The 14,212-nt window shown below is 41.2% G+C and overlaps 1 protein-coding gene across 5 annotated transcripts; it reads right to left on the bottom strand.

Annotated features, from left to right (window-relative positions):
* Positions 1-209: 209 nt before the first annotated feature.
* Positions 210-10,099, bottom strand: LOC106929672 (uncharacterized). Of its 5 annotated transcripts, XM_015006761.2 has the most exons (4): positions 9,716-10,099; positions 9,227-9,343; positions 5,956-6,597; positions 210-3,849 (listed from the first exon to the last, which is right to left on the bottom strand). In XM_015006761.2, exons 3-4 carry the CDS (start codon positions 6,170-6,172, stop codon positions 1,475-1,477), a joined length of 2,592 nt encoding a protein of 863 aa, XP_014862247.1. In that variant the 5' UTR covers positions 6,173-6,597; positions 9,227-9,343; positions 9,716-10,099; the 3' UTR covers positions 210-1,474. The 5 variants fall into 5 exon arrangements, with proteins under 5 accessions (XP_014862247.1, XP_014862244.2, XP_014862245.2 ...); XM_015006758.2 differs by having other exon boundaries at positions 210-6,597; XM_015006759.2 differs by having other exon boundaries at positions 210-6,597; positions 9,212-9,343.
* Positions 10,100-14,212: the final 4,113 nt, after the last annotated feature.

The raw sequence follows: 14,212 nt of genomic DNA on the forward strand, positions 1-14,212 counted from the left end.
CTGGATGAACGGTGTTAAAGTTGATTATTGAAAACCATTAATTATCCTCAAGCAATTGACACAATGAAATTTATTGTTATAGTAACTACATCCTGAAAGACTTTGGTTCACTCAATGAATTGCTAACTTTGGATAAGGTTCACTCTTTTTCTTGTACTATACTCTATTGCTTGTATGTTACTGATATGAAATAAAAGAGAAACAAATGATTACACTTAAGGTTTATTCATTGCTGAAATATAATCAACTACTGACTTCTCAGTAAATAATGTGATAGAAATCTACTAAAACTAGAATTTTTTTTTCTTTAAGAAAACAAAAACTTGACGGGTATGAACATTTCATATGTGGATAAAGTGACACGATGTTCTTAAAAATGTAATTCATCAGATTGAGTTGAACAAAAAAAAAAAACAAGGTTTGACAGTGAAAACATGATTGCAGATCAGCAAACAATTCAAACGTATAAGGGGGTAAGTAGAAGACTGGCATGAAGACTGATTAGGTTACACACAAATACATTACATTTGTTTATCATGATAGGTCCTTGTTTTTAAACACACTTTGAAGAAGTACTGTAGAAATAATCACTGCTAAAAAGAGCATACAAATAACATGAGATTAACATGTTACAGTCGATTTGTTTAACCTGTTTTTAATCCTGTGGTATAAAAGCTAGGAATATCCTCAAATAAACAACGTAAAGTGAACACCGTAAGCAAGGCTTCTTCATTTTGGCAGGAGAGGAATTACTGTAATGCTAATTACCAGAAACTTACATTTCATCTATATGTGATTAAATCACTAAGGAATATAGGGGCAACTCTCAAATCAACTTTACACTACAAACCTTTGGGGATATACTGAATAAACCATCACATACTGCAAGAGTGTTTTAACAACCTCAGCAAAAAACTTGACCATAGAACAAACATGCACTGACATACTATTAACAAAAAAAAAAGGTTTTTGTCCCCATGTCCCTATTCCTAATAAATGCACTTTACATAAAAAACTCCTCAGAGCCTCTAAGTGAACAACAACAAGACAAAATACACAGCAGAGACGTTATCATACAGCAAGAGGTGTAGCAGGGAACTTTAGTTGTGGAAGGGGAAGATACATTAGCAGGTCATTTCACCTAACTTGTCTAGATAACTGCACAGTGTCAGCCAAGCATAGTGTCAATGCACTTAAGGGGTTAATTTATGATCCTATGGAAACAGTCACGTCTTTGAAAACACCTTTGAACATCTTCCAATATAACCTGGAAGAATCTCTGGTGATATTTAATATAATGTTCTACAGTAGTTGTTAACACACTCATTCTAATAGAATAGATGCAACAGAAAAAGAGGCGAATTCTCCTAAAGGCAGTAGATGCCTTTGCCAGTCCCTTTTTTACCTCTCTCTTTTCTATTTTAGAACTGAACAACAAAAATCCCTCGTTTGCCATTTCTTTCAGACGCCAGGATCAATATCTGTACGGTTCTTGTAAGAATGGCATTTCCTCATGACTGTCGTGTGTCTGTCTTTCTCCGGGTCTCTTCAAAAGCTTCAGCCTCTTAGCATCTCCTCTTTGCAGTCTTTTAGCCCTGCGGCGGCAGGACGCTTTGTGCCTGTGAAGAAGTGTAGCGTTCCAGAAGCGAGTGGAGCAGTGACGGCAGGAGAAAGTCCCTCTGGCACGATGGGAGGCTCGATGGATGAAGGCTGTCAAAGGCCTGTGAGACTGCTTCCCACACACTCTGCACCTCAGCCGATCCTGAGCGCTCAAGGCCTTTCGTGGGTGTTTAACTGCCATGTGGATCAGCAGCCCTGCTTTGCGGGAAAATACGGAATTGGGGCATATGGGACATCCGAACCGTTTCACTGGAACTTGGAGAGATGACAGGATCTGTACTTTCATTCCTCCAGTGTTGATAAGCCTATACCCACCACCACCAGATCCTCCCCCTCGCTTAATCGTCAAACGAAGAGAGCCTTGTTTCTTATTCTGCTGCCCTCTTATTGTACAGCTTATCTTTTTCTTCCGTTTGACTCCATCAAATCTCGCTAAATCTTGGGATTCCCAGTTATTTTTCCTCCATTCTCTGTTGTCGGACTTTTTTTTTTTCTTCTTGTGTCGTCTCATTTCATCGTGGGGCAGAGGGATGTTGCACTCAAATGGTTGGTGCGCCTGGGTGTCTAACTGATGATGGGGATGATGGTGGGAGAGGTGATGATGGTGATGCAGATGGTGATGTTCAGTGGAGGGCAGTTCAGTGAGGGGCTGAAACGGGGCAGTGGTGTGAAGCGTGCGGCTACGGGATCCGGCTGGATAAATGTGCTCTCCTTTCACCCCAGCAGGGGAATGTGGGTGCTGCGGGGGCATGATTGTGGAGTTTGGGGGGAGTGGCTGAGAGTAGGATGGAGCACTGGAAGTGGAGGATTGGGCTGTTGCAACATCATAAAAGAGGGGGGAGTAACCAGCTGGTGGTTGTGGGGGTGGCTGCTGGTGACTATGAGTGACAACACTAAGACTCTGCCCTCCATGGCCTTCAGTGGATGGAGCCATCTGAAGCAGGGCATTGGTGGCAGCCTCACTTTCAGAAGCTGACTGATTAACATCACTCCCACCTCTGTTTTCTCCAGACCCACTGCTGCCTTCTTGGGAGTTAGACTGTTCAGCTCGGGTAATTCCATGCTGAGACTGCCTGTGTCGAGTGAGGCTATTTGAGTAGGCAAACTGTTTCCCACATACCTCACAGGAAAATAACTTGTCACCCCCACCTTCATGAACCATCTGGTGATGGGCAGTTAGCTGGAAGTGATGACGGTAGGATTTCCAGCATATAGCACAGGTGTAGAGTCGAGGCTGCGGTGGAGGCTGTGACTGGGGTGGAGGGGGAGGCTGTTGCTGAGGGTTGGAGTCTTGAGGCTTGACGTCTTGAGAGTAGGGGTAATAGGAAGAGGTGCTTGGTGCTGGATTCTGGCTCCTGTCCTGTGCCACGCTACATTGAGTATTTGGATTAAAGCTGTTGAGGCTTTCTGGAGCTGGTGTTGTGGGTACCTCTTCCAGCTCCCCTTTCTGGTGGAGTTTGCTGTGCCTCCTAAGGCTCTGGGAGTAACCAAACTCTTTCCCGCAGATTGTGCATTTGTAATTCTTTGCACCAGAGTGGACTGTTTGATGCTTGCTGAGGTGAAAAGCCTCTCTGAAGTACTTTCCACATATGGTGCAATGGTGGGGTTTTTCACCAGTGTGGATGCGGTCGTGCCTGCGCAGAGTCTCGCGGCGTGCAAACCCCTTGCCACAGACACTGCAAAGGTGAGTGCGTGGGAGCCCGCTGGGCCCCATTCTGGGGGTGTACTGCCTACGTTTTGGGGGCTGTCCACCAGCTGCAGGATCTTTTTTAGCTCTTGGTTTGCGAGGACGTTTTGGTTTGGTAGTAGGATTCTGTGGATTGCTGCTCATAGCCTCTTGGCTCCCACCACTTCGGAAATTCTTATCCATGCCAGACGTGGAGGAAGGTGAGCCTAGAGGTCCTAAACCAAGACCACCTAGCAGACCTCCTATTATGTCTCCCCTATCATCCCCTCTATTTCCGCTGTTGCTAGCTGCTGTTATTGCAGAGATTGCATTATTGACAGAGCTAGTGACATCATCCTCTGAGTCATCCAGTAGAGAAGAAAGAGGCAGGTGGGGCTGCTGTTGCGGATGGTGGTGCTGGTTGTGGCTCTGTGAGTGTGGATGCAGAGTTGGGGCCAAGGGAGCCTTTCTCAGAGCTGGGCCCGCCATCCCACTTCCACAGGGGGAGGCACCAGAGTAGCACGGAGATGGATTACCTTGAGAACGGTGGTCATCATGGTAGCCTGTGTAACGATTCCGAGAGTAGTCAGTGGGGTATTTACCATCTGTTCTGTCCCTGTCATTTGAATTCCCTCCCCTTCCAGATTGAAACAGACCATCACATCCTAAACCTGATTTAGGTTCTCCTTCACTCACAATGATTATACCATCCTCTTCCTCAGTTTTCCCATAAATAACCCCTCTATTGCTTTGATAAGTTCCCCCTCCTCCATTACCTCCTCCACCCCCTCCCCCGACTCTGTCCTCACCATCAGTTCCTGTCTTGCTGCCCCGGTGTTTGGGTCCCCTACCTGGCTTGCCGCAGGTGCCTGAGGCAGCATGGTTGAGAAGAGAGGTGCTCTCTCGGAAGGCACGACCACAGGCAGGACATCGGAATGGCTTTTCCTCATGAATCTTCTCATGACGTGTCAGAGACTCTCTACGATTAAAAGCTCGAGAGCAGGTGGAGCAGCCATATGGGCGGGCTGAAGAGTGTATAACTCCATGTTGCAGCAGGTGCCCCTTTTTCTTAAAGCCTTTGCCACAATCAGGGCAATGAAATATTTTGTCTGGGCTAGGACAAGAATTTGACGAGGGTTGGGGAGTTTCTTGGGTCGAATGGGGAAGGCTTGGGTCAGACTGAGTTTTAATGTAAACGGGGTTGGGGCCTGTAGTGGCAGTATTGCTAGTACCTGCTGTGGTTGGCTCATGCATGCGCATATGCCTGCGAAGGCTTGATAGGTGAGGGAAGCTTTTGCCACAATCTCCACAGCTATAAATGGGCTCTGAATCAGACTCTGAAGCGTTGGGTTGCATTGAGCTCTGGTTATCAGATTTAGAAAGCTGAGAATCATTAGTAACCAGTACTGAGGCAGCAGTGGAAGAGGGAGCAGAGGAGGAGGAAGAAGAAACTACAGATGAGGATGAAGATGAAGAGGCAAGAAGAGATGATGGATCTCCACCCATATTTGTAATACCAACCCCACTACCAATCAAAGCTGGGGGCTGGCCATGACTTAGCCCTCCATTACTACTAGTGCTTGGATTACCACTGTTGCTACTGTGAGCATGGCCACTACTGCTATTACTGCCGCTATCGGATTTTCTTTGAGGCAAATAGCCAGCCATGGCTTTTTTCCTTCTACTACTACTGCTACTACTACCGCTACTTCCGCCTCCACTGCTTTCCCCTTTACCATCTTCCTTCGATAAAGATAAGTGAAGTGGTAAGGGAAGGGGCAGACCTGCTTCCTGCTGCATCAGAGAAGCTATCTGATTAGATGAAAGCACTGGAATGCCCTGGAAATCAAAGCCACCTAGCGATGAAGCCTGGGAGCCTGGGTGGAGAGGGTGGTGAGGATGAGAATGAGAGTGAGGATGAGAAAGGGAATGAGGTGGAAGCTGCTGCTGCTGGGGAGGTTGCTGGGGAGGCTGCTGGGCCTGGGGGGTGGAGTGGCCATGTGAATGGGAGGAGTGCAAAGCAGGAGGTGGAGCGAGGCTAGTGCTAGGCTCTCCAGCTGCCTGACTTAACCCAATCCCTAAGTGGTTATGAGTTCCCTGTTGAACTAGAAATTGCTCTAAGCTAGCATTAGCAGGCACACCAGAAAGAAAGTATTGATTAGCAGCTAACATGCAACTAAATTGTTGGTGAAGGCTCCGTGCATCAGACTGGGCTCCAACCAACTGGTGTCCCAAAGAGCTGACTGCACTGCTGCTAGGAGGGTTGTTAGAGGTGGCCACAGATGTTGATGGGGAGGGAGAGGAGGAGGAGGGGCCAGGTGATGCCTGGGGGACAGAGAGGCCAGGATGTAAAGGAGGGGGTGGAGGTGCTGATGTTACTAATCCTCCTAATCCCCCAGCACTCCCACTACTGCTACTTCCCCCTGTAAAGTGCTCAAAGCGGCCTACACTTGGGTGTAACTGCTCCTGTGCTAGTGCTGCCTCAGACGGGTGGAAAGAGCGCAGGAACTGCGGGTAGCCTGAAGAATGACTCGAGCTGCTGCTGCTGCTGCTCATCTTGCTTGACTTTGAGCGAGAGGTCTGAGATGAGGAAGGCTGTTGTTGTAAAGGTGGGGGAGGAGGGGCACTCATCTTGGCAAAAATGGAGGCAGAATCAGAAAAGGCGTTACCTCTTGACCCCTGCAGGGGGCCCAAGCCAAGTCCAGACAGAAGAGCTCCAGAAGACTCAGCCTGCTGCTGCTGCTGCTGCTGGAGTTGATGCTGGTGTAGTTGCACTTGCTGCTGATGCTGTAGCTGTCGATCTAAACCAAGGCCTTTGAACTGGTGGGCCTGGTGCCCACTTAACATCTCTATAATGTCCAGATTGTATTTTCCAAATTGGAACATTTCCCACTCACTGGCACATGGGGGTGCAGATGCCAAACCTCCAGCGCTAGGAGCGGCTACAGTAATCCCACCACTCACTGGTGAAAGACAGACTTTACCCTAAGAGTGGGACTATGCTACTATGTTCTTACTTTGGAGACAGCTTAAAGTTCATCTCTCCAGATTGTTTATCTCTGGTGCTGCCACTCCCTCTTGATCATCCACTGCCCAAACTATACTTCCAAACTCAGTGGGGTAGCTGAGGTGATAAACTGATGATCAAAGGTATAAGGTAGACGAGTCCCACCCAACTGCATCAGAAATTAATTAACAGTGGTTTTTATTGAGGAACCAGTTCAAATGATGGTTTTCTTGTCTCCTTTGAGAATAACTGTGTTCCTTCACCTAAGATTCCCCATCCATGTTCAGCCAAGGAGTTCCTACAGCTGAAAACACAAAAGTCAAAAAGGGGTGAAAGTCATAGAAGGGCTTTATATATCTTTATATTAAGATAATAATCACCTTATGCAGACCGACAGATTATTCTTCAAAATACAATAACATTAAAATAGAGGCAGAAGTATGTAACCTTTATTTTAAAAAATCTGTTTACTACCTATTTGTTAAAACTGTCACTAAATATAAATTTAACACAGTGCAGGACAGTTTTAAAGTATCTCTTCCTACAAAATATAATTTGGAACAAAAACAAATTTTTGCACCAACAAACTTTAGTTGCAGTAAATCTACACACCCATTGATATTTCTGAAGCAAGAGTGAAATTAACAATTTGTGCCATATGTGAAAGTTTGATCTTTTGTAGCATCTGCAACAAACAAACAAAAAAACATTCAACATTTTATATTTGCAATAACTTACCTTAGAGTGGTTCTGCTGGAGTGGTGCCCAATTAAAGTAGCTGTATAAATGCCAATTGTTTTTATTATTGGTCTCATACTGACTACAAACACAAAGGTATTTTCTTTTCTCTGTGAATGAATATTGTGCACCTTGTAGGCGTCTGTGTGAAAAGAGGCAGATTTTGCATATTTAACAAAGCAATGAAGAGAGTGACCCATTTTACTTCATTACTATATTATCTGACCATTTAATCTTTCCATGCTGAATCTTTTCTGATATGAATCACAAATGGTAAACATAACTGAGTTTTATGCAGAATATTTATTGCAGAATGGATGGATATTAGAGAGGTTTTAAATCTTTGTCACAGACAATTTTGGACATACCAAATTAACATTATCACACAAACTAAGTAAGAAAAAAATATAGTGGTAAATATTAACTGATGCAAAATATATCCAAGTGACTTTGCCACTCTGCTAAGTACTCTGATTCTATACCTATAAGTGGTCATGTCATCACAGTCTACTTCCTTTTTCATCTGATTTGATAAATACTATTTTGTAACTATGTAATTATTCATAGCATGTCTCATGGTAGTAAAAAAAATGCTTAAAACACTCATATACTTTAATTGTAAATTCTTCTTCTAAATATATTTAGAGCTATTAGACCTCATTTCCATTGCTGGTGATTCTGAGCTCCGTGTGAGCCAGTTTTCTCTTGTGGAATATGAGAGATTATGACAGCAATCAAATCAAAATAACTGAGTTACATTACCACAAATCCTGACAGCCAACTAGTTGAAGAGAGTTGCTATGAATCACTGGTAGTCAACTAGAATAAACAGCTGAAATCGGCTCTCACTATCGCAGTTGTGTGACGAAAATATCTTCATTTTGTTCTCAGCCTCTTATTGTCCACCCTTTCTCGTCACAAACCCTGTGGGAAAATTCTTGCCCCCTTCTGCATGCAAAGCTATTGCGTGATTGGTCAGAATTTTGTGGCCGTGTTTGTTTATGTGGAAAAGCGTATCTGTTGGACCAAAACACTGAACTCGCCCTGCTTGGTTTTAGTTCTATGCAACAGGCAAACATCCCAATGACGCCTTCTGTTTTTTTTTTTTTTTTTTTTTTTTTTTAATCTTCCAATAATATGAAAAATTAAATGCCACTTTCCAACTATTATTCCCTTCCGCTCCAAACTTGTAAATTGTTTCTCTCTTCCATGTTCACTAAAAACACCTGCGGCGGGAGGGGATTCATAAGAAATCAACATGATGCATCTTGTGGACTTTGAAGGGTGTGAACAAAAACTTGCAAACTTGCAACCACTTGACAGTGGTCCGAACAAGTTGGGCCCTCAACGGAGTCTGCCACTTCTAACTCTGCTCTTAACTGCAGAGAAAATAATAGCTTAGATGCATTCCAACTTTGTCAGATGAGCCTAAACTAAGTAAAGATTTTAATAAAAGCAAACTGCAACCTGTTAGTACTTTAAGAGTGGCAGCAATGGGACACTGTTTTTTAAAATATCAGATTTAGTTTGTATTCCTTCAACTTAAACAAGTGAACCTGTTAACGAGGCAAGCTCTTTGATAGATAGATAGATAGATAGATAGATAGATAGATAGATAGATAGATAGATAGATAGATAGATAGATAGATAGATAGATAGATGTTGGGAGAATGTGTTTAGATTAGTAGGTTTACAAGGTTCACATTTCCATTATGATCTCAGAGTTTATCACTAAACAGTAATGATTATGTTATAAAAGCTAAATAACGCAACTCTTACAAGTAAATTAACTGGTACTTATTTTTACCATTTATACAGTTTTGTAATACTATCCAAAGAAATTTTAAAATTAAAGCTATTTTTGTAATTTTGGGTCACAACTTCTCACAGCTTTAAAAGTAATTCCCTAAAAATCTTAATTTTGAACCTCCGTCCATAATTTTGGCATCATGTAGTTTTTTATGTTTCAGATAAAATCTTTTTATGAAAATTTTAGTCGCATACATAAAACCCATAGGGGGAAAAAACATTCGACCTTATAAAAATATTTAAATATATGCACAAAAGAAAAAACTAAATCTCAAAAAGAACCATAGAGAAAAAACATTTAGTCACTAAATGATAGTTCAAGTTCACCGTGTTCCGTAGACTTAACTCACTTTAAATGTGTTTATGCTCACCTCTATAAATCTTACCGTTTCCTCTAATTCAATAGATGAATCCTTGGAGGGGGATTTGAGCTCCCCTGGCAGATGAGGGAGATTATCTAATGCATATCTGACTGCCTCTCATTTTAATGCACATCAGCAATCCTGCAAAAAAAGAAAAAGAAAAAAAAATGGACCAGAAATGCTCAAATTAACACCAGATTTCCATTCGCCTCACCATGTAAACATTAGTTTCAAGCGCGAGCAATAACGGTTGCTCCTGTTACAGCATTGGCTAACATTTAGTAGAGGGAAAAAAAGAAAAACTAAACTTGGCGGTTCTCTTTAGCATCATGTTAGACTCCGGCTCAGTGTGTCTGGCTATGTGCAGCCACACGCATTTTATAAAAGCCACATTGTTGCTAACGTTAGCCATCCTCTCTAAGCACAATTGTAAACGCACGCCGACTAACGTTAACTTGACGATGCTAGCGCTAGCATATACATCTGCGTAACCTATATTCAGCAAATGTTTACCTACGCATCCAGTAACAGAGCAGAGTTTGTAGATGGATGAGGCCTGGCACGCCTTCTTCTTCTTCTTCTTCTAACTGCCTGCTGGCTAGCTACGGCGCGCTTCCATTTCTGCGTGCTGTTTTCCAGTCGTTAGCCAGAGCCATTTTCACTGATGCTGAGCTGGGTGAACGCTCGAAATCAACGCCGACGAACACCGCAGCAGCCTCCTCGCCATTTGGTTACCGACCGCTCTGCGCTGGCGGGGAGCTCATTAGATTATTATTTAGAGGGCCGAGGAGAATTTTTGGTCAGTCGGCGGTGATATATTTTTTTGGGTAAAAGTGAGTGACGTGTGCTCCCCTAACGTTGGTCCTTTCCGGCCCTTGTAATGTTTCCGGGTAGCGGCGGCAGAGGGGCTCGCGGACGGTGTTTTAGGGCTCACCGCTTGGCTTCATGCTGCTCGGTTTCGCTTTTAGCAATCTGCATATTGGGTGTTTTTTGTGGGTTCAACCATCACATCTCAGTTGTACGGAAAAGTATTAGGGCTACTAAAAAAAAAATCCGACTTTAATCTGAGAATTGAGTTCTCAGATTAAATACATATTTGCTCAAATATGGAGGGACTCAGACTTCTAAAAAAAAAAGTCATAATTCTGACATTTTCTTTGAATTCTGAGATAAAATTGAAAATTCTTAATTATTAATTTGTTTGATGTCAGAACAGTATTTTTTATTAGGCCAGTATTTCTTTTATTAAACTCTGCAGTAATTGTATAAGGGGTTATTTTACTAACAAATTGTCTCCTCATTCAGTACATTTATGCTAGGCCTTTATATCCCCTAAGCCAGCCAGGGGACATAACACATACTACATTAAATCGTTTTGTACCAAAGGAAAACAAATTAATGTTTTGTAAAACATTAAATAACTATTTCTTTATCAGGAGTGTAAAATGCATAAATATTGTAGTCTTTTATTCTTGTGGTATTCCTGGCGTTCAGACAAAATAAGTGTAAGAACTACAAATTCATTGAACACACTTATTAATAATTTACATTTATACTGAATTCTTCATTTTTTGATGACTTGTGAAGAGTCTGAGAATTTCCTCTGCTGCTGAGGTTCAACAATGTTAACAGCCTTAGAAAACTCCCATTTATATCAGTTTAATTGGTAAAATAAATTGTTTTTATTTGTTTGTTTATTTCATTCATTTAAATATCCCACTTTTGATATAAACAAAATATTTGAATGAAAAGGAATATAAAAAAAATCATACAGCCTGGCCCTTCTCTCAAAAGTCAGTCCTTTATACCATAAGCAATTAAGCATCAATCAACCATCCATATTGATGAATAAACTGGCAGTGTGTATATATAAAGAAATATCTTTGTAATGATACAGCACTTTGCTGAGCTAATATACTTCATTGTATTGTATTGTTTCTTTAGACAGATTGTTTCACAGATTTATTCCATAAACAGAAATGAAATGTTTCATTTATTTAGGTCTAACTTTGAGATTTAAAAAAAAATCTCAGATCCTTTTGAATTATAAATATTATCTCTTTTAACAAATCTTTTTGGCAAATGTGTTGATAGTATACTGTTATGTATTTTGAACATAACTACGTTTAGAGATTAGCTATTCAATAGAACAACCTTTAACAACTGAGGTGCAAAGAAAAAAAAAATCTGCAGAGGAAACCCTGTAAGAGAAATAAGTGTGGTAGTGTAAGGAAGCACAAAGATACTGGCGATTACAACAGACCCGATGGCGTCTGCATCTGTTTCTCTCACTGTGGAGGACGTAGGAAGAGGTGCGATAGAGTGATCAGGCTCTGCCGGACAAAGAAGATGGAGTGATGGAGTGTTTAAATCACCAAACCTCGACAGTCACCCGCACCTAAAACCACGTGGGGCGACCTGAGAGTAATTGGACCACAGAGGAATAGAAAGGAGCCAGAGAGCGATGGGGACGTCTCAGGTGAGGTGAAGGCGCTCCAGGGGACGACCTGATGAAGCTGGCTTCGATTTGTTTTTCCAGAAGTGTGAAAGCGCTGGTATTGAGATAAATAGTGGCTTCTTTTACAAAAGCAACACATTTTTCTTTATAATGAGAATCCCATATGTCTTATCTAACACAGTGAGAAGAATAAGCATCTACCACCCCCAAAGATTTGTTTTGCTTTTACTTTTGCTTCATACTTAAATGTTTCACATCATCAAACTAATTTTAGTATCATAAAAGGTTCATGAGAATAAATACAAAATGCAGTTTTCAAATGATGTTTCCATCTATTTAGGGAAACGATTTATTTCCAACCCAGCCCTCTATGTGCCTGTTAAATCAAATTAACTGTGATTAATCAAAAATAGTTTGGTTTAACTCAATTACAACTAGAACCTGTACGACAACATGAAGTAGGTTAAAAGATTTCAAAAAGTGCTAAATCATGCGATCTAACAAAATTCAACAACAGATTAGAAACAGTCGTTGACATCAGCCTGGAAAGGAATAAGGTCAGAGTTCACGATTTAACAGTAAGAAAGAAAACAGGGCAAAAACTGCATCAGGTGAAGAGTCCAACGGCCGAACCGACTGCTGACCAACAGGAACACAAACACTGCAGGAAAATGTTCCTACATCAGGTTACGCACACTTGGATAATACAGTGGAACAATAACCCAACGCACATCAGCAATCCAGCTTGCTAGATTGAAGGTTTGGAGTGGTCTAGACAAAGTCTAGACTTTAAATGTCAGTAGTAAATATAAAAACTCAGTAGTTTTTATATTTGCTTTATGAATGCATGTCTTGCAGATGTTGTAAATGATAAATGGTTTGTACTTGTATACTTCTTCCTCAAGTCCAGTCACTCACTTATGTACTCTTATAGAAGAGTCATGGCCCATATCAGGTGAGTCGCAATAATGTTTTAGTATTTTTTATTAATATAAACAGTACTCATGTATTTAAAAAATTATGATGTTATAGTATTTTTTTGAGAGCAACATGAAGTTACTGGCCACAGGATGATGGAGGAAACCTGTCAACATCCAGTTGGTATCATCAGTTCATACCCAGTTATGCATGGTTTTACCTATTAATGTAATGTAATTTGCTTATCAGAATCATTTTTATTTAGTGGATAGGACACCAAATGATAGATTAAATGATATCCTATAGTCAGACCGTTTAACAAAAACAACCTTTCATTTATGAGCCTCCGCTCTGCGTCCAAATCAAGCTGAATGTGAACCGCCTGGTGGTGAAATGTGGAACTGCAAGAACCCAAATGCATCTTATTTTTCCTGTCCTTTGTGTGCTTTCTTTGTGTTTCAGCTCCACAACAACGTGAGCTGCCGGCTGCTCTTTCATTTAAACCCGCACTCTTCTCACAGCAATAAATGTATTCACAGGAGGTTGAAGATATGAAGTGCACAGTCTCCGTCTTGCTGCTAGGATCCAGCAGGTGCAGTGTGATATAACTCTGCATTCAGATGATCTGGAGTGGATTTCATTTAAAAGTACAGCTGTCCACTCCCAGTAGCACTCCACGGCTTTTAATGTGCCTTATACAACATCTCACACCTCGGTGATGTACAGCTTTAGTTTGTTTACTAATCTACAGACGACTGAAGCGTTTTCTGCTAATATAATGTAGCTGCAGCTTCTGCTTTGACCCCTTATACAACATTAATTTGTTTCCTGATTGCTACTATTAGAAAGCCTATTTCATAACATATTACTGCTGAGCAAACCTCTTGTGTCTGAAGTGTTTACACAAACGTCTCTCAGACTGGTCTGATAACAGTCAGTCTGAGCATTGGACCAAATATAGGATATTGAATTTTCATCTTCTCTTTGGTTTAGTCATCATTAAAAACGCAGCATAAACTCCTGGTTTTTGCCATTTTGTATTCAAACTTGGCTAGATTTTCCTGGCCTCAATGTTGTTCTGTTTATTTAATTTTTGTTTGTTTTTTAAAGACTCGAATGTTGTATTGGGAGACATCTCAGGGATGCTTAAGGTACCACCAACCAGCTTTAGTAGAAATCCTGGAAACTCATTTTTTTTATGAACAATACTTTGATTCAAAGTGAATGTGGTAGTAGTTTCTATTTACCAACTATGTTTAAGCGCCCCTCGTTAAGATGTGTAAAAAGCCTTTTAAGTAAATACATTTTTCATTGCCACTATATCATCTCACATTAAAGAAAAAAGTAGAAAAATGCAGTTTTTAAATCTAGTGTTTATTCAGCGGTGCCAACAACACATTATCACAAAATCTCAACATCCATTCGTTGCCTATGCCCGCTTTTCCTTCCAGGTTTTCTCCTGGAGTGTTTGAGAGACGAGGTACATCCAGGTTTATCACAAACAATCACAAAAGAAATACACATAAACAAAGCATATTTATTTCATTTATAGCTTTGCTTGTATTAACTGATCAAAGTGATCCTGTCTCTAAATATAATGTCACAGTGGGAAATTTAGATAAGGGTCGCTTTTA

Source organism: Poecilia mexicana, unplaced genomic scaffold (assembly GCF_051168715.1).
Source record: "Poecilia mexicana isolate PSO_F unplaced genomic scaffold, ASM5116871v1 scaffold_16, whole genome shotgun sequence".
NCBI lineage: Eukaryota > Metazoa > Chordata > Actinopteri > Cyprinodontiformes > Poeciliidae > Poecilia > Poecilia mexicana.

What these genes read in the sequence shown, in the direction of transcription:
- LOC106929672 (XM_015006758.2), bottom strand. Translation starts at nt 6,172, where the DNA reads ATGTTCCAATTTGGAAAATACAATCTGGACATTATAGAGATGTTAAGT.